General features: G+C 42.5%; 1 protein-coding gene and 1 long non-coding RNA gene across 15 annotated transcripts in view; one reads left to right on the top strand and one right to left on the bottom strand.

The window, feature by feature from the left end:
* The window catches only part of LOC120731893 (calcium-dependent secretion activator 1), a 324336-nt gene that overhangs the window by 206656 nt on the left and 96086 nt on the right, over window positions 1–21594 (bottom strand). For all 14 annotated transcript variants that reach the window (XM_040029354.1, XM_040029310.1, XM_040029241.1 and 11 more), the window contains one exon: window positions 12396–12462. In XM_040029354.1, coding sequence (XP_039885288.1) covers window positions 12396–12462 — 67 coding nt within the window. The remainder of the gene's footprint in view (window positions 1–12395; window positions 12463–21594) is intronic.
* On the top strand, window positions 16413–21224 carry LOC120732022. The gene is made up of 3 exons (XR_005695486.1): window positions 16413–16553; window positions 19302–19307; window positions 21212–21224. It is a non-coding gene; the product is annotated as an uncharacterized LOC120732022 (long non-coding RNA).

Genomic DNA, 21594 nt, shown 5'->3' on the forward strand with positions numbered 1-21594 from the left:
GTCAACCACTGAAGTCCCTTTATTTGTGAGTTCAGCCGGTAAAATCAGTGTTTTTAAAACTTCAGGTCCAGACACTGACCACACAGTATTGTGATTTCTTTGTAGAAAGGTGAATGTACTGAGGTTCAAGCATAACCCAGCAGGAAACAATATTTTTACTCAGTGTAGGAGCAGCTTCAGAAAACCCATTTTCATCGGATGTGGGCCAGGACACCGCATCAGCCGACATGGGCAAATGCAAAATGCAATTTTCCAAATGCAAACACATGTTATATATAAACAATCTATGCTATATCAGATTTAGATACTTTATTGTCATTGTCATTTCCACAACAAGAAATGAAGTGCATCTTCTACAGCACAAAAGAATAGAGCAATAAAAATGAAACAACTCAATAATAAGTAAGTAAAGGACCACAATAAACCACAGTCACAAACTCATAATTGTGCATAGTGTACAATCTTCTGTTAATTTTTTTCAAAAAAAAAAAAAAAAAAAAGAACCTTAGTGGATTTGTATTTTTTATACTACTGGGAAATTATCATTTCAACTGTTCTGCCAAAACAATGTCAGACTGTAGTTTTCTCTCCTACCCAATTGGACCATACATATACACATATATATATATACATACATACATTTTTATATATATATATATATATATATATATATATATATATATATATATATATATATATATATATATATATATATATATACATATATATATATACACACACACACACACACACACACACACACACACATTAGGGGTGCAACGATATTCGTATCGATATTGAACCGTTCGATACAGTGCTTTCGGTTCGGTACGCATATGTATCGAACAATACAACATTTGTAATTTATTTTATCAACTTTCCTTCCGACGATGCTGTCTGTGTTGAGCGCTCAGTGAATCTGCGTTCGACTACTCCGCCTAGGCTGCACTGTCGAGCGCAGATCCACTGAGCGCTCAACACAGACAGCATAGTCAGAAGGAAGAGCGCAGGGTAAGCTAGCAAGACACATGGACCTCCCCCACCCCTCATTCAGATCTGGCGTTTGGAATTATTTTGGTTTTCATGTGACGTATGACCCTGAAGGTAAGCGAGTCATGGACTAAAGTAAAACAGTATGTTGGATGTGTCATGCAATGCTCAATTACATGGGTGGGAACTAGTGTGTTAGCGCAGTTAGCTCGTTAACGTGTTGGCCGTCTAGCCCCACACACGGGGCGATCGGCGGTAGCTCGTTAACGGAGATTTGCCGTGTTGTGGCGTTAAGGTCATTTCAACGAGATTAACCTGAAAGCACTAGTGGGAACACAACGAATATGACTGCACATTTACGCCGACATCATCCTAGTGCAAAGACCAAAACAGCAAGCATGCTACTAACTTTAGCCGAGTCATTTAGACAGCTGTTAGCACATGATTCTCCTTATGCTGCTGAGAATATAGCCCAGAAGAAGCGGATAGTATAGCTTTTATTTTGGAAAGAGACATTTCTCTGTAATAAACTCTCTTTTCCAAAGATGAGTGATTCCTCAATCAGATACAGGGCTTGCAATATCGCTAGCCCGACGTCCTGGAGCTAGCAATTTTTTTCAGTCGGGCTACCAAAATCTATCTCTGCCCTGCCCGTCGGGCTATTGTAGGAAGGAAAAATATATGTCAATGCTTTTGCATTCTTTCAGAAATGTAGCTGGGTAATTATGTCATTGGCATCTGTGAGCCACTGTCAATATGTGACATATTGAAATCGCGTTTGAATTTGCGCTTGTTTTTTTGCTTTCACTTTGCAATCGTGCGAACTGTGTATAGAGAGCGACAGCACTGATCTGTGAGTGATGATAATTTGTGCACCAATTCCTCTGGCATCGTCTTATTAATCGTTAGCTTACTATGCAAACATGACAAGTGAAATCTCCCGCAGCAAGCTTAAACATGTGAGAGGTTGATCGCGCAGAGAATCGCTGAGCTTATGTGAGTGCGTGTGTAAAAGCAGCAGGATATATATATTTTAGTTCTGCTGAGCCAAATAAGACAGGTCAGGGTGAAGAAGTGACAGCCAAAGAAAAGCTTACCACAAAACGGAGAAGTTATGACAAATCAGACTATAAGGCAAAAAGAAAGTGCAGCTTTATGGTTCCATGGACAAAATAATTTCTGTGGCTGCAATATGACGAGCTAAATAACCAGGGCTGCACATAAGTGGTCCGCAGGTGCGTATTTGCTGTCAAAATAAAAAACACGCACAAGGGTTAGGGTTAAATTTAAAAACTGTACTTTTGAGTTCAAATATATATTTATAATTTTAATAAATGACAAATTAAAAAGGCATGAACATTTTTTTGTATCGAAAAAATATCGAACCGTGACACCAAAGTATCGAACCGAACCGTGAATTTTGTGTATCGTTGCACCCCTAATAAATATATATATATATATATATATATATATATATATATATATATATACACATATACATACATACATACATATATACACCCTCTCCACTGGAGCTCCATTGATGATAATGGGCTTGTAGTCTCTGTGCTGACCCCTTCTGAAGTCCACCACCAGCTCCTTGGTCTTGCCGACGTTCAGCTGGAGGTGGTTGTCCTGGCACCAAGATGCCAGATTCTTCACTTCATCCATGTAGGCCGCCTCATCGTTGTTGGAGATGGCACCCAACACCACTGTGTCGTCAGCAAACTTCACAATGGTGTTGGAGCCATGGGTGGCCACACAGTCTGAAGTGTAGAGGGAGTAGAGCAGTGGCGAGAGGACACATCCCTGAGGTGCTCCTGTGTTGATGGTGATGCTGTTGGAGAAGGACCTGCCCACCTTCACCACCTGAGTTCTGCCAGTGAGGAAGTCCAACACCCATGCACACAGACGGCTGTTAAGTCCCAGATCCCTGAGCTTTGTGAACAGTCTGCAGGGCACTATTGTGTTAAACGCTGAACTGTAATCAACAAACAGCATTCGCACATAGTTACCCTGTTTCTTGTCCACGTGGCTGAGAGCGGTGTGTAGGACGTGGGCGATGGCATCCTCTGTGGATCTGTTGGATCTGTAGGCGAACTGCAGCGGATCTGTGGTGTCTGGGATGGAGGAGGAGATGATGTTCTTCAGCAGCCTCTCAAACACCTTCATTACCACAGAGGTCAGTGCAACTGGTCGGTAATCGTTCAGGGATGAGGGTTTGCTGTTCTTGGGCACAGGGATGATGGTGGATCTTTTGAAGCATGTGGGGACCACAGACTTCGCCAGGGACTCGTTGAAGACGTAAGTGAACACACCTGCTAGCTGGTCAGCACAGCAGCGCAGCAGACGGCCCGTGATGCCGTCTGGCCCCACCGCTTTCCTTGTGTTCACTCTCCTCAATGCCGCTCGGACGTCATGCTCCACGAGGCTGGTCACCGGTCTCTCGCTGATGACGTCACTGTCCTCGGTAGTCAGGCGGTAGATAGCATTAGCCGCCTGGCTAACCTCAAAACGGGCGTAGAGCTGATTCAGCTCGTTGGTGAATGCAGAGTCGGCGTTGATCGGTGCAGTGTCCCTGGCTTTGTAGTCCGTAATGGTGCGTAGTCCGTGCCACATACTCCGTGTGTCGCCCTGGTGGAAGCTGGACTCCACACGTTCCCGGTACCGGCGTTTGGCATCTCTCACCCCGCGCCGCACGCCGTATGAGGCCGCTTTGTAGGCGCTCATATCGCCATTGGCGAGACCCGCGTTGTAGGAGGCGGTCCTGGCGTTTACTGCAGAGCGGATCGATCTCTCCATCCACGGTTTCTGGTTTGGGAATGTGGTGACTCTCGCAGTGGGGATAATCTCCTCCGCTAGCATATTGACGAAGCATACTGCTACTTCCGTAAACTCGTTGATGTTGACTGCGCATGCTCTGAACATGTCCCAGTCGACTTCGTTGAGTGAGTCCTGTAGCGTAGCTTCTGATTGGGCAGTCCACCGTTTTACCTCCCTCGTGGTCACGTCTTCCCTCCGTATGTTTTGTTTATACTAGGGAATGAGGAAGATGGCGTTGTGGTCAGACTTCCCAAAAGCCGGGTGTGAGACAGCTTTGTAGCCCTGCTTGTATGGCGTGTAGCAGTGATCCAAAATTCGATCCCCTCTCGTTGGACACGAGACATGCTGGTAAAAGTTTGGCATGACTTGTCTGAGGTTCGCTTTGTTAAAGTCTCCTGCTACAATGAGGGCTGCGCCCGGGTCCTTGTTTTGAAGCGAGCTCAGCACATCATGTAGTTCGGACAAAGCCATACCTGTGTCCGCTTGGGGTGGGATGTAGACCGCCGTGGCGATGACCGAGGTGAACTCACGGGGCAGATACAAAGGGCGGCACTTAATGCTCAGGAACTCCAGATGTGGCGAGCAGCCGCTGGAGAGAGTAGAAATGCTCCTGGCATCACACCACTTTCTGTTTACCATGAAACACACTCCTCCACCTTTGGTTTTGTTCGACTCTGCCGTTCTGTCCACGCGGAGCACAAAGAATGAATCCGACGGAGTTACGGCCTGGTCCGGCACGGTGGGGGTCAGCCATGTCTCCGTGAAGCACAGAATGTTGCAGTCCCTCATGTCACGTTGGAAGGTGACCCTTGCTCTTAGGTCATCGAGCTTGTTCTCCATGGATTGTACATTGGCCAGTAGGATACTGGGCAGTGGTGCGCGATGCGCCTGCTGTCTCAGTCTGTTCCTAATACCAGCGCGTTTCCCCCGGCGCTTCTTTGTTCTGCGCCTCGGATGAGCGACCTGTCCTTTGTTGTTCTCCGCGCCGCGTAGAATCTCTGGCGACCAGGAAGGGTTGGGTTTAAAAGTGTCCAAGATTAGATGTGCAACCTTGGCACCGATGTTTACAAGTGATCCGCTGTCGTATACTATAAGACTAGAGGATTTTGGGATGTAAACCAGAGCAAAAAATAAGTAAAAAACAAGAAAAGTGGATAGTCGGAGCGGAGCGATCAGGAAGGCGTCTGGACGTGGCCGTGCCATCTTGTCACAAAACACAAAACATCCCTAAAAGGAAATAATAACTCCAAGGAAAACAAAGTGTACAACCAACAACAATAACCTATCTAACTAGCACATGAAGAGGACAAAATGAGGAATAACAAAAAAAGGAAGCTCTCCCCTTACAAACACAGTCTAAACAAAGTCACATGAGGTTGAAATATAAGTCAAAGGCATTTAAGCCTGCACAACGCAGTGAGTACGGCAATCAAAGTAGCCAGAAGGCCCAGAAATAGAGCTCTACAGACATTATATGGGGCTTTGCTGATTAATAATTGACTTGATTAAGGCAGCAGCACCCAATCAGGACAGAAGAGGTGGAGCCTAGACAAGACACAAAGAAACTAATATCCTTGTTAGGGATGTAACCCTACCGCATGTTTTCCTTAAATTGCTGTCTGTCTGAGTGGTGTCCAAAAAACTAAGTGGGCTTCATAGATAACTGGCAAATCTTCTGGAGGAAACCTGGTCTTGTTAGGAGAGACGGCATCCATCCCACTTTGGATGGAGCAGCTCTCAGTTCTAGAAATCTGGCCAAATTTATTAAACCACCCAAAAGTAACTATGCAGAGTTGGGACCAGGAAGCAGAGTTGCAGTCTTACACGCCTCTCTGCAGCTTCTCTCCTCCTGTTACTCCCCAAAACCCATCTCCATAGAGACTGTGTCAGCTCCCAAACAGACAAAAAACAAACTAAAAACCAGCAACAAACAAGTTAAACAACAAGTTAAACATAAAAAAATCACAAAGAAAGAACAATACAGTATCCACATCTGAACCAAAGAGTAAAACAGTGAAATATGGATTATTAAATATTAGGTCTCTCTCCTCCAAGTCTCTGTTAGTACATGACTTAATAATTGATCAACAAATTGATTTACTCTGCCTTACAGAAACCTGGTTACAGCAGGATGATTATGTTAGATTAAATGAATCAACACCCCTGAGTCACGCTAACTATTAGCATCCACAAATCAGAGGCCGAGGGGGCGGTGTGGCAGCAATTTTTCACACCAGCTTGGTAATCAACCAAAAACCAAGACAGACTTTTAATTCATTTGAAAGCCTGATGCTTAGCCTTGTCCAACCCAGCTGGAAAACACAAAAACTAGACTTATTTGGTATCATCTATCGTCCACCTGGGCCTTACACAGAGTTTCTGTCTGATTTCTCAGACTTTTTATCTGATTTACTGCTCAGCTCAGATAAAATCATTATTGTGGGTGATTTTAACATCCATGTAGATGCTAAAAATGACAGCCTCAACATGGCATTAAATCTGTTATTAGACTCAATTGGCTTCTCTCAAAATGTAAAATAACCCACCCACCACTTTAATCGCACTCTAGATCTTGTTTTAACATATGGCATAGAAACTGAACATTTAACAGTGTTTCCTGAAAACCCTCTCCTGTCTGATCATTTCCTGATAACATTTACATTTACAATAATTGATTACACAGCAGTGGAGAGTAGACTTTATCACAGTAGATGTCTTTTTGAAAGCGCTGTAACTAAGTTTAAGAATATAATCCACCCACTGTTATCATCTTCAAGTACCTTGTACCAACACAGAGTAGAGCAGCTATCTGAACGCTACCCCAAGAGAGGTCAATTATTTTGTTACTAATTTTACCCACCTATGTCTCATTGCACTCTGAAATAAAAGCATAGTACAAATAAGCAATTCAAGTTAAAAAAAAGAAATCATTGAATCAGTTTATACACTAAAATGTATTCTAAAGTTTGACTCATCAAAGTAACCAACATTTGGCAGATATGACAGCTGAACACACCCGTGGCATTCTTTCTACAATAGAAATAAAATATTCTCCCATATCTGTTGCAGATGTTCCCATAAATGTGGACCTTGTAGGTTGCTTTGCTTTCACTCTTCTATCCAGTTCATCCCAAACCAGCGCGATGGGGTTTAAGTCTGGAGACTGTGCCGGACACTCCATGTTTTCAAGCTTACCTTCTTGTTCTTTTTTCCTGAGGGTAGTCCTGGTATAGCTTGGACTTATGTTTTGGGTCATTACCTTGCTGTAGGATGAACCCCTGACCAACTAGGCACATACCAGAGGGTACTGCATGGAACTGCAGAATGCTGTGGTAACCATTTTGGTTCAGGGTGCCTCTCACTCTGTACAAGTCACCAACTTGAACAGAGTGTACATTCCAACTTGTACATTCCACCAAAACTGCCCCTGACCATCACACTACCTCCTCCATGTTTGACAGTTGATGCCACTCACTGTGTAACCATCCTTTCACCCTACTCAACACAGTACAAAGATCCTGCGTGATGAACTGAGTAGTTCAAATTTCAATTCATCAGTCCATAATACCTTCTTGCACTCTTCAGTAGTCCAGTGGCGGTGTGTCATGGCCCAGACAACCCTCTTTGTCTTATTCTGACATTTTAGCAATGGCTTTCTTGCGGCAACTCATCCTGTCAAATCTGCAGCTTGAAGTCTTACTACTACTACTGCTTACTATGACCATTAACTCAAAAGCTGGAGAGGAAATGGTGAATCACAAATTTAAAAGATCATCATCTAGCCTGGTGAAATATTTTGCTGCTTTATAAAAAAAAAGCCCTCCATAAAGCCAGAACATCTAACTACTCATCACTGATTGAAGAAAACAAGAACAACCCTAGGTTTCTCTGTAGTGCGGCACTGTAGCCAGGCTGACAAAAAGTCAGAGCTCTTTTGAGCCACCCATTCCATTACCATTGACTAGTACCGACTTCACTAATTTCATCACAGATACAATTTGAACCATTAATGAAAAAAATACTCATAACTGTGTCACAGACATAATATTATATACAGCTGGTTTCAGTACATCAATATTTAGTCATTTTCTCCAATTGATCTTTCTAAATTAACTTCAGTAATTACTTACCCCAAGCCATCAGTGTGTCTTTTAGACCCCATTCCTACAAAACTGCTCAAAGAAGTCCTGCCATTAATTAATGCTTCCATCTTGAATATGATCAACCTATCTCTAATAATGTACCGCGGGCCTTCAAGCTGGCAGTAGTTAAGCCCTTACTTTAAAAGCCATCTCTTGACCCAGCTTTCAGTCTCCAACCTTCCTTTTATCTCAAATATTCTTGAAAGAGTAGTTGTGAAACAGCTAACAGATCATCTGCAGAGGCTTATTTGAAGAGTTTCAGTCAGGTTTCAGAGCTCATCACAGCACAGAAACAGCTTTAGTGGAGGTTACAAATGATCTTCTTATGGCCTCTGACAGTGGACTCATCTCTGTGCTTGTCCTGCTAGACCTCAGTGCAGCATTCGATACTGTTGACCATAATATCCTATTAGAGCAGTTTGTGTAAATGGAGAGACCTCTTGAACCACTAAGGTCCAAAATGCGGCATCAAGAGTCCTGACAGGGACTAGAAAGAGAGAGCAGATTTCTCCTGTTTTGGCTTCCCTTCATTGGCTTCCTGTTAAATCCAGAATTCAAAATCCTGCTCCTCACATACAAGTTCTTAAATAATCAGGCCCCATCTTATCTTAATGACCTTGTAGTACCATATCACCCTATTAGAGCACTTCGCTCTCGCTCTGCAGGCCTACTTGTTGTTCCTAGAGTATTTAAAAGTAGAATGGGAGGCAGAGCCTTCAGTTTTCAGGCCCCTCTTCTGTGGAACCAGCTTCCAATTTGGATTCAGGAGACAGACACTATCTCTACTTTCAAGATTAGGCTTCAAACTTTCCTTTTTGCTAAAGCATATAGTTAGGGCTGGACCAGGTGACCCTGAATCCTCCCTTAGTTATGCTGCAATAGACGTAGGCTGCCGGGGGATTCCCATGATGCATTGAGTTTTTCCTTTTCAGTCACCTTTCTCACTCAACATGTGCTAATAGACGTCTTAGTTGAATCACACTTTCCACAGCAGTCTTTATCCTGTCTTCCTTCTCTCACCCCAACCGGTCGCAGCAGATGGCCGTGCCTCCCAAGAGTCTGGTTCAGTTGGAGGTTTCTTCCTCTTGCCAAAGTGCTTCCTCATAGGGGGTCATATGATGGTGGTCATATGGTCATACAGTGGGGCAAAAAAGTATTTAGTCAGCCACCGATTGTGCAAGTTCCCCCACTTAAAATGATGACAGAGGTCAGTAATTTGCACCAGAGGTACACTTCAACTGTGAGAGACAGAATGTGAAAAAAAAATCCATGAATTCACATGGTAGGATTTGTAAAGAATTTATTCGTAAATCAGGGTGGAAAATAAGTATTTGGTCACCACAAACAAGGAAAACCTCTGGCTCTCACAGACCTGTAACGTCTTCTGTAAGAAGCTTTTCTGTCCCCCACTCGTTACCTGTATGAATGGCACCTGTTTGAACCCATCATCTGTATAAAAGACACCTGTCCACAGCCACACAACAGTCAGACTCCAAACGCCGCCATGGCCAAGACCAAAGAGCTTTCGAAGGACACCAGGAAAAGTATTGTAGACCTGCACCAGACTGGGAAGAGTGAATCTACAATAGGCAAGCAGCTTGGTGTGAAAAAATCAACTGTGGGAGCAATCATCAGAAAATGGAAGACATACAAGACCACTGATAATCTCCCTCGATCTGGGGCTCCACGCAAGATCTCATCCCGTGGGGTCAAAATGATCATGAGAACGGTGAGCAAAGATCCCAGAACCACACGGGGGGACCTGGTGAATGACCTGCAGAGAGCTGGGACCAAAGTAACAAAGGTCACCATCAGTAACACACTACAACGGCAGGGAATCAAATCCCGCAGTGCCAGACGTGTTCCGCTGCTGAAGCCAGTGCATGTCCAGGCGCGTCTGAAGTTTGCCAGAGAGCACATGGATGATACAGCAGAGGATTGGGAGAATGTCATGTGGTCAGATGAAACCAAAGTAGAACTTTTTGGTATAAACTCAACTCGTCGTGTTTGGAGGAAGAAGAATACTGAGTTGCATCCCAAGAACACCATACCTACTGTGAAGCATGGGGGTGGAAACATCATGCTATGAGGCTGTTTTTCTGCCAAGGGGACAGGACGACTGATCCGTGTTAAGGACAGAATGAATGGGGCCATGTATCGTGAGATTTTGAGCCAAAACCTCCTTCCATCAGTGAGAACTTTGAAGATGAAACGAGGCTGGGTCTTCCAACATGACAATGATCCAAAACACACCGCCCGGGCAACAAAGGAGTGGCTCCGTAAGAAGCATTTGAAAGTCCTGGAGTGGCCTAGCCAGTCTCCAGACCTCAACCCCATAGAAAATCTGTGGCGGGAGTTGAAAGTCCGTGTTGCTCGGTGACAGCCCCAAAACATCACTGCTCTCGAGAAGATCTGCATGGAGGAATGGGCCAAAATACCAGCTACTGTGTGTGCAAACCTGGTAAAGACCTATAGTAAACGTTTGACCTCTGTTATTGCCAACAAAGGTTATGTTACAAAGTATTGGGTTGTATTTTTGTTATTGACCAAATACTTATTTTCCACCCTGATTTACGAATAAATTCTTTACAAATCCTACCATGTGGATTCATGGATTTTTTTTTTCACATTTTGTCTCTCACAGTTGAAGTGTACCTCTGGTGCAAATTACTGACCTCTGTCATCATTTTAAGTGGGGGAACTTGCACAATCGGTGGCTGACTAAATACTTTTTTGCCCCACTGTATGTTGGGTTTTTCTCTGTATGTATTATTGTAGGGTCTACCTTAAAATATAAAGCGCCTGGAGGCGACTGTTGTTGTGATTTGGCACTGTATAAATAAAACTGAATTCAAAAATTGAATTGAATTGTTTGTAGTGGACATTTTTGATAGCAAGATAAGGACAATGAGTTTAAAAAGGATGGTACGGTTGACTGGTTAAAGACTTTGGTCAAGACCCCAGCCAGCTGGTGCCGCCACGATATCAGTTTCTGTACATTTGCTCAGCATTTACCTGACTAGACACTCATCCGCTGTGAGTGTGTTGGAGTAGCAGACAGATAGGTGTGATATGGGTCAACTTCTATGAGGCTTAACTCCTCTGCCTATATTGTGCCCCATCACCAGACCTGAATGCAGCCCTTTAGAATCTGTCATCTAGGTGTTCCAATTGGAGTAGGCCCATTTAAACAACCATAGTTACGGTGTCTGAGCAGAGTTCAGAGTTTTGTATTTCCATCGTCTAGTCTGTGCTGTGTTGTTCAAAAAGGTCTCGCTCGCTCTCTCTCTCTCCTACATATGCACACACTCACACACACACGCACACACACTCTATTGAATGTGCACTCGCTCTCTCTCCCCTTTTCTCTCTCTCCTACATACGCGCGCGCACACACACACACACACACACACACACACACACACACACACACACACACACACACTGCACATTCTATTGACCAATATTTGTCACTTGCTATCTATTTAGCTGGGAGCAAGTGAGAGGCTTCAAGTTGGCGGCACTCCGGCTTTTTTAGCTGCGAGTGTTAGGCCAGATAGTGTTCACTCGACTTTGTCAATCGCTTGTCAACTTGTACCTCTGAGACATATCCTCTCTAACACACAAGAGACAGGCATCCGCCCAAAGCCCCCACCCCTCCTGCCTGCTGCCCACCTCCCAATGTAGAGCAACCAGGAAATGGCCGCTACCTCCTCTTTCCCTCAAACATACACCAACCCCCCACCTCCTGACAAAAGCCTGCTTGGCCTCTCCATCAATCGTCTGACAGCCGAGGGAAGACAGCTTGGCTGCATCTCTCTTTCTTGTAGCACACACAACATGTGGCCTGTGAAAATATTATTGTCATAAAGCAAAGCTTATGTTAAAGGCTGCTCGTGCTTCTCTGTTGGGTGCCATCAGGTTGTTGAGCTCAGAATTATATATATATATATATATATATTTATTTTATTTTTTTTGGCAAGCAGAGAAATTAGCTCCTGTTTGCTACTAAACAAAATGGACTTGCTGGTATAATTATTATATAATTTTTTATAACTTTTCATTCTCAAACAGGAAAAATTGTTCTTTGGAATCAGTAGCTAAATATATTCAATTAATGTAATTGATTATTATTAGAGCTGACAGGGGAGCAGCATAACTTCTATCTAAAAGCCAATATTCAAACAAACAGATTACACAATGCTACACTTCATTTATCTTAAAAAACCCTCTATCAGAGATCAGTCTTGAAATTCTGCACTGACCGATTTGCACAGGATTATACTACGAGTCCTTTGAATTAAGGTTACCATTTCTGATGAGCCCCCAGTCACTGGCACCTTTGTTGTTTTTATTTGTGCTTGTTCTCTTTTTCATTTGATTTCTTCTTGGACTTATCTTGTCGGAGCTAAATAAACCCAATGAACTGGCTGTACTTACCTGGACTAGCACGAAGAATCTTTTCTTCCATCTTTTCCATACATTTTTGCCAATGGCCCAAAGGTACCTGTGGGTAAAAACACTCTTAATTATTCCAAAGAAGACTTACATAGATTTCTCAGTGTGACCATCTTTTTTGCTTCTTTCTTCAATGCCATTATTCACAGCCAAAATTTCATGCACCAGCCTGAATCTGTATTAAGGACACATGGATCTTTATTCAAGAGCCTCTACTGACCTCTCCTGTCAAAATGTTTTTACTGCAGCCAGACACAGCATCCTTACAGTGCTTAAAATGACAGGTATTTGTCATAACAGAAAAACTGCAAATATAACTGATGGCACAAATAATGAAAATATTCCAGTTAGTTGGATCTGTAAAACATCTCAGAGCCAGCATACAAAAGTCTGCAGAACAGCAAACTGACTGAGGATTAAGGATGCAAGAATGAAATCTTGGATTTTTGTCAAATCAAAAAGGGAATCTCATCTTAAATAAAATGCAAATATGATGTGGTCCCAATATTTTCTCATTTAGCTCATTTAGCTGGAGAAAGCTAAATAAGAATAAATCAAGTAAACAAATGAATTTCCAAGTAAAACTCGCTTTAATATGTGCGTCACACGTTGTAGATTAAACAATCATTCTGAACTCTTAATATGAAAATAAATAAATATGAGTAGAGACATGTTAAATAAGAACTTGAGACCTGCACCTGGTCTTCGCTGGCCCACTTATACTGTCATGCATTATACTGGCTCGGTGACCCAGCGTTTTGAGTTTATTGTTATTATTTTCTAGTTTCTTCTGATTTTGTGTTAGTTCTTAGGGTTTGGTACTGGCATTCAGTTTTTTATTATTCCTACCTGTGTTCTTCCCCTCCGTGCTCTGTTCGTGTCCCTGACTTTGCATTTGTAAAGCAGTTTGTGAGTTTCCTGTTTTACTTTGTAGATCTGTGTGTGACTTAACTGTGTTCAGCTTGTGTTTCCCCCGTCATCTTGCGATTAGGATCAGCTGTGCTTCCCTCCAGTGTCATTTCCTAATTACCTTGTGTGTGTATATATAGTGGGTGTAGGCCTGTGCTTATGGTTGGTTTGTCTGTGTTACTTGGGCATCTCTCTGCTCCACATTCCCCATGTAATCTCCTTATGTTTCCCCCTATGTGTAGTGATGGCCAAATGAAGCTTTCTGAAGCATTGAAGCTTGTATTTAAAAACTGTTCATTACTCGAAGCTTTTCAACACAGTCCTCTCTGGTGACATCTGGTGGCCAAAACCATTAAGAGCAGCTTGAATCCACAAAATAAAACCAACCGCTTCATTAAGATTGCCCACTCTACAGCGTGGAGTTCTGTCTGATATTGGGCCGCCGTTGTGTTGCTTTGAACGTGTATTTTTTGGTGGTTAAAAAAATGTGTTTTATTTGTTTAGTAAATAATTTTGACCAGTAAACATGTTTAAACATGCAACATGGTGTGGTCTTTCTTTGCTTGTGACTTCTTGATGTTGGTAAATACAATAATTGAAAAATACCACGTTACATATAATACACATATGATAATGTACAACACATTATGGAGTATGCTTCTGCTGTGAGGTCCTGCCTCCATGCACTTGTGCAATTAACAGGGTTTTAATAGTTTTGCAATTTTCATTAGTTTTTATTTTTATTTAGTTTTGACTTCAGATTTTCAATTTTATATCAGTTTTAATTAGTTGCTATTCCAGCTACCATACCCTGCACCCTGCACAGGTCGCCTGTCTGTCGCAGGGCTAACACGCAGAGACAGACAACTCACATTCCCACCTATGGGTTCTTTAAATAAATAAAGGCAGATGAACAACCACTGATACCAGGCAACTATAAAATGTATATCTTGGCCCCAATGAGACTATTAACTCTTGCAGCACCGGGTGTTCGTAATTTTGGTTCAAGTGAATTGATAAACTTTTTGAAGGCAATTGACTCACACAGTTATGTAGATATCCCAGTCCTGTTGCTGTTGTCTCGGGATGCATCACGCTGCCTTGCCTGGGGTTAGCGTCTGTTTCTGGGGATGAGGGTTGAGTGTGCTCCCTTACCTTCTAAAGGTAAGCTAGGTTAGCCTTCTTGCGTGAGCTTTTCAAGTGCACTTTAAGGTTTGTGGGATTTTTTTCCCTTTAGAAATGTCCCTCATAATTTGTCTCTTTCCACTACAAGACACTTGCTTTAAGCAAAGCACAGTCATACAAAGTAATCCCAAATTGGACTCTGGCGCTTTTTCCTGACATGATTCTGCGCGTGGACGGAGCAGCAACACAGACGACTCGACTAACGTACTGCCACCTGCTGGCATAATGAGACAGCTAGAAAAAAATCTGGAAACTAAACTTCATTTTCACCCTCGACTATTGTAGGACACGCACACATCAATGAAAACTAAACACATTTTTGCTATAAATTCAGTTAATTTTAGTTAGTTTTGTGAACACTCGTTACAGTTTTAGTTAGTTTTCCTTTTTGTTTTTATTTTTATTTCCGTTAACGAAAATGTTTTTTCACTTCTAGTTTTCGTTAGTTTTCATTAACGATAATAACCTTGGCAATTAACCGCTAGACGGGTATATTTATAAATAATATTATATTAGGGAAATTGTCCCAGACATATTTTTGACCTGAGGGTAGAATTGATTGTGAAATGGAAAGGGAAAATGCTTATTAACTTGTAAATTAAAAACATAATGCATTTAAAGTAGCCCTTTTTTATTTAAGAAGAGAATTTGTTCTAGTGTGCGATGGCTGAACCTGTTCCTTTTCGTGGAGATAATTTCTCCTGCATTAAGGAAAATCCCTTCACATGGCACAGAGGAGGCTGGAGTGCACAGAAACTGGTAGAGATGCAGTTATACAGTCTAACTGGTCCCCACCAACTATCAGCTAAAGAGAATAAATACATTCAATTGTTGCACATTTGGCAGACTAACACTTTCAGATTAATTAAACAATAAAATATATATATTTACAACATTACATGTAAAGAGTCGAGTGGAAGTTTTTCTAAAGTTATTTAATGATATTTATATTATGGAAGCAGATTTTTGACATTTTACCTTTTTCCCGTTTTCAGATAAAATAAACACGCACAAAACAAAAGCAAACTGTCACGGCGAGTGAGATGAGCCGTGTGGAAAATAAAGGAGGATCCAAACGCAGGCACTTGTAGAGGTGTGAGGGTGGTTTATTAAACACAAAATAAAAAATGGACAAAAGGCGAACCGAACAAGGACTAAACTAGACTGGGAACAAACTGACTACAGTACACGAACCTGAACATGAACATGAACATGAATGAAAGCGAGCAGAAACACTTGGCGGTTGACAGCAGGGAAACACACAGATGACGCCGGGTGGGGAAACACAGACAGACCAGCAACTACAATGACAGAGGACACGACTTAAATACACTCAGAATCACAGGGAGATTACACACAGGTGGGAGACACAGCTGAGAGTCATAAACGAGACGAGAGGAAAAACTGAACACACTCACATGAGACGCAGACCTTCACAATAAAACAGGAAACGAGAACACTACACCAAGACGCAGACCTGACACTGAGACAGACAGAATGACACATGGAACCTGAACTAAACTAAACGTGAGATACAACCGAGAACAAATCCTTAAACATGAATAAACAGAAACATAGAATTCTAATAATAATACTCATAGTGCCCAAAACCACAACAAACATTCAAAAATAAACTAATCAATCAAAACTCAAAATACTGGGTCGAAACTGACCCAGAACCGTGACACAAACGGCCAGAACACAAAGCTGGAAAACCCACTGGATTGACAAAAATCAACTCAAAATACTCCCACACAACAGAACCTCCTCTATTCCTCGCTGGCTCCAAATCTCTCAGTGGAATGATCAGTGGTTTGCTATCTGTCACCATCAAAACACCACAAATCCCACGAATGATTCACTTCCTTATAAACCATTGAATCAGACACCGAAGCAGTTAGGCTCTAAATGAAGCTTCGGACGTCACTGATCACGTGACTGTGGCTAAACGAATCAAGCTTCGACACAGTGCTTCTGAAGCAGTGTGTTGATTTTTTTTGACACATGCACCGGAGCATCAGCTTCAAGCGAGCCATCACTACCTATGTGTAACTTTGTGTGTTATGGCTTTGGGTTTTGTTTATTATTAGTTTTCCTCTGTTTAGGTTCATGTTCAGTTCTGCCCTCGCCTTTGTTATTTATTGTGCACTGTAAATTAACTCACTCACATCACCACCCCCGCTGTCTGCAACTTGGGTCCTCCTTCACTTCCACACACGACTGCTGCCCCAGCCATGACACCCTCAGAGATCTTTGGTCATTTGCAAAAGACTCACTCTAAAACGTAATGCTTTTACTGCTTATACCCAATTTTGGTGACAATAAAGACAATCTCGATTCTGGTTCTAAGTGGATCAAAGCTGCTTTATTTTTTGTTTGTTTTTTAAGTTCCAATCAGCTCATTTTTCAGGGGTTATTTGGGGTGGGGGGTTGTACTGAAAGCAGCGTGTCACTGGTAAAGGACTACCTTAATATTCACTCACTTGATTTTTTTTTTTTTTTGCTATAACTCATCCATGTGGACCCTTTTCCTCACATCCATTGCCAGTTTAGAAAGACCATTCAATCTAACATGTATGTCATTTAAAGGATGATGGAGGGAACACGTGGAGGCACAGGGCTAACATGTGAACTCAAATCAGAAAGGCTCCAGCAAATAATTAAAGCAGGAAGCTTCATGCTGTGAAGGAACAGTGCTAACCACTACATCATCCTTCCAGGTAAACACTGATCAGCTACAACTTTTCGTGGTGACACACCTGTTGCGACTTGCTGTTGGTGTTCTGATAAAGTATTTTATCACTTCATCTTTTTAATGTTCTTTCTATTGCTGTTAGAGTTGTATTGTTTATTGTCATTTATGCTTAGAAATATTTAACCATATATGCTTAGAGGTGTATAATCAATTGTGTAGTGATAGGATGTGTGATCCTTAGTTGTCTGCAAAGACAAACTGCATTCCAGAGCATTCTGGCATTAACACCCACATTCTGGGAGCATGGGAGAGGTCGTACCTTCTCTTATTGTTTTATGGTAGGATAAACGTATCTATATCTGTTTTAGGCTAAGTGCTTTTTTGTTTAAATGAACTGCTGGACTTCTAAACCAGCAGGTTTACGGAAGTCATTTATGGGGTCACACTCTGACCCCCCCCCCCCCCCCACACACACACACACACACACACACACAGACCTACGCACACACAGACAAGGTATTCTTTGTTCACATGTATACCTATGTAAGATGTTATATGTTAATGAACCTATGTATATTCATGTAACCACAATAAAAGGAGTGCTATGGGGAACCTGGCTGAGAGTCTGACGGAGGTCAAGTGGGTGGAACGACACTTGGCTGCAGGCAGGTCTCCCTCATGCATGAGTAACACGAAGAACTTTGCCTACTTGGTGTTCAATGCTTTTGCTGTGTAGTTAAACTGTCTCGTTCCAGCGGTGGGCCTGTGCTAGACAGACCCAACAATTGCAATCCACTACTATACTGCTAGCTGATATTTTAAGCTTGATAAATTATAATCATTCATAAAGCGACTTATTTCACATTGTAAAATCCTCAGTTAATGATAATTAATTAACCCAACACAAAACTACTGCAAACAAACCTGTTGTTGCAATAGCCAGCTAGACTGCTGTAGGCTGTGTGGGCTAGGTGGTGTTTAGAAAACAGGGTGGGCTTCATAAATATTTGGAAACCTTTACGGAGGAAACCTGGTGCAACAAATAAAGATTTATCTATGTTTACATGCCCCACCCTCCCTCCCTCCTTGTTCTCAATTCTTTAACTTTTTCACTCCTATTTAGTACACGGGGATCTGCCAGGCCGCTGTCGCCAGTCCCCTTTGAGGCCTTCCCCAAACCGCAGCTCAATTCATGTCCAAGCATCACCTTTACCTACTAAAACACTGTCAATCCTAAAATGAGGACGTGGGCCCAGCTGGTGAATAGGAGGTTACTGGAACTGCAGAAGAGAGCTGAGCAGGAAACCCGGCAGCTGGAAATCTCCACAAGCAGTCAATAGAAAAGAAATTGAAATAAATTATCACTGTTATCGTAATATTGTGTACGTCCCAGGTCCTTGTTGTTACAGTGGTGCCAAAAAACCAGTACAGCCAGTGGAGGTACTGGCAAAGATGCTGGTAGAGCAAGCTGCCATGCACCAGGAGAAGGCAGCAGTGTACCAAGATCAGCTCAGCTTGGTACAGGGCCAGTCCGAACGCCAGACAACAGTGTTGGAGGACCTGGTTGTTTAGCCTGCGCTTGGAAGCTGAGTGACGTGGCAGCCAAGAGAGGCAGGCTTGGCTGCTGGACATACACAAATATCCCATAGTGCCACTTGAAATGATATAAGATTGCGTTCACGATCAATAGAGACTTGTAGTGTTTGTGCTGCACTCAGTGGTTGTCCAACTCTGACTCTGGGGAGGAGGAGACATCGGGGGCTTCTCGGGAAGTCCAGTGATTTACTCCAGTGAAGATTTCGCTCTAGGGCAGTCTTGGGACAACACTCAGTGCTTTGAACAGGCGATCGATAGTTCAACAATCAACAGCTGAACAGTACACCCTGATGTAGCACTGACATACCTGCATTTTGTGTTGATTAGAGACAGACTCTATTAAGTGAGTCGTAAAAGTCACACAGAAAAGGAAAGCACCCAGTTGTTGGTGCCAAAAAGCCACCAGCAAATGATTTTCCAGGTGGATTCCTTTAACCCCATGGCAGGGATATGACAAAACTCTGGAGTGAATAATGGCCCAATTCTATTAGCTGGGCATCCAGGGGGATGTGTGCCAATAGTGTGTAATGCCCAGAGTGTCAGGCCATGAACCAACTAGCAATTCCAAGAGCGCCTTTGTGCCTGTTACCATGCTGCCTTTGCAGGCCCAGAAACAGCAGCAGTGCCTGTACAAGAGAGAGACTCGGCTCGGACAATTTTCACTGGGAGATAAAGTGCTTGTATCGCTCAATTCTTCTAGCTCAAAGTTACCCTTTGGCAAGTGGGGGACATTGACCACAACATGGTGCCATCAGACAGGTGAGGAGCCATAGAGGTATATCACCTTGTGTGGTGAAGAAAGATGGGTCTATAAGGTTCTGCGTGGAGTACCACCAGCTGAACGAGGTTTGATGCTTATTCCGTGGCCTGGGTTGACAAGCTCTTGGACCGGTTAGGCACTGCTCATATGTTCATAATGCTTTAACCAAGGGTTAGTGGCAGATTTCTCCACAGTATAAGGGAAAGACAACCTTCTCCACGGAGGCACAGATTGTTTTTAACAGACAACCTCATGCATTTGTAGTCACCATATTGTTGTTATCCCTTCTTTAACCCTCCAAACCTTTAAGATTTAATGAATATTCCTCATTTTCATCAATTACATAAAAAATGTTAATCAAGTGCTTTTTATTTTGCATCACGTAAGAACTGATGTTAGTGGAAATCTGGTACTTTTGAACCTGCTGTATTTCCCATAAAAGTGGTGATTGTGCCTGATTGTTGTGCTAATGTTGCTAGCACTACCTGCATTGCAGAGATTCAAGGAGTTAAGAACTCACATAAAACGGCATACACATCAGCCCCCCAAAATGCTCAAAATAAACATGATTTTACTCAAAGCATTCATGACACGTTTCCACATCAGGATGCAAATAAATACAGAAGATAATAAATATCCAGACAGACTGGCCTGATCTTGGCTGGTTCTGTGCTTGCCCCAGATATTTATACTTTACATTCTGTATTTTAAAGGGTGGGCAACTGTCCTGTTTATCAGCCGTCCCCAACCCCTGGGCTATGGACCAGTACCAGTCTGTGAGTCGTTTGGTACCGGGCTGCGAGAGTTAAGGCCCGGGTGTGAAATTTATGGTTTTCAGGGGTTTTATCGTCAACTCGGTTTCCCTGGGTCTTTCCCGTGTTGTAGTTGTGCGTCTTATTTATTACCATAGCAACCAGAGAGCATTAAGGGGCAGAGAGGAGGATGTTACTCTCAGTGTTGTTGGCGCGTTTCAGGAGCACGCTGCTATTAAAGGTACACAATTACATAGTGAATTCATGTTTATTATTATATTTACAAAATACGACAGTTTTTGTCTTGGTCGTATCATTTTATTTTGTTGCATTTATCTGTAACACCTTAAAGGCTGGTCCGTGAAAATATTGTCTAATATTAAACCGATCTGTGGCACAAAAAGGGTTGGGGACCTGTATATGGCATTCTATTGAATCTTTCCCAGCAGAGCTTGTTCATTCAAACCCAGTCACCAGTCTGCTGCAGGAAAGTTTTGTTGTTGTTTTACTTACTATATTTACTTGTACTATTGAGAAATATAGTAAATGATGAACTGACTGGTTCTTACAGAGCACTTTACTACTCAGAAAAGCAGACAAATCCATGTATTCTACCAGAGAACCTAAAGCACTATATACAGTTTGGTGGGGGTGTGGTCTGCAGAGGAGCAGTGGGTTCAGTGGGTTCAGTGGGCAGTGCCAGAAGGCTGGCAGAGCAGCTGGGACTAATTGCTGTGATCAGTCCTGCCTATTTAGTTGCAACCTGGAACGTTTTATTTACAACTTTTTTTGAAGAAAACGTTATAAATAAAATTTAACCAGCCCATTAACATATATATGTGTTTGAGTCCTTCGTGTCACATCAAGCTTGCCTCATTCAACCGTCAACCATGGCGCCAAGCTGCTGTTTCTTTGAGAGGTAAGACCACTTTTTTCTTTGACTATGTTGTGTAGTATCTACATGTTGAGCATGGTTATATTTTGCGTTTGTCTTACGAGACATGTTATATAGTTTGCGTATGCTTGTGCTACATTAATTTTACTGGGTCCTGGACAAGTTAGATATGTCTGCTTTCATCCTGCCAAACCTTGCCATCCTAACACGGGAACCGTGAGACCACTGGACAGTTGGTGTGTATAGTTATACACTGTAGGGATAGGTATCGTTTAGGTTTTATCCGATACCGGTACCCATCCCTAATACACTGTGTTCAAGATTTTTGGTAACAGATGAAGTATGCCCCTCACAGAGCAAACCTGGGCTTAAGGTGAAACATAATATTA

Source organism: Simochromis diagramma, unplaced genomic scaffold (assembly GCF_900408965.1).
Source record: "Simochromis diagramma unplaced genomic scaffold, fSimDia1.1 OVJJ01000352.1, whole genome shotgun sequence".
Taxonomy (NCBI): Eukaryota; Metazoa; Chordata; class Actinopteri; order Cichliformes; family Cichlidae; genus Simochromis; species Simochromis diagramma.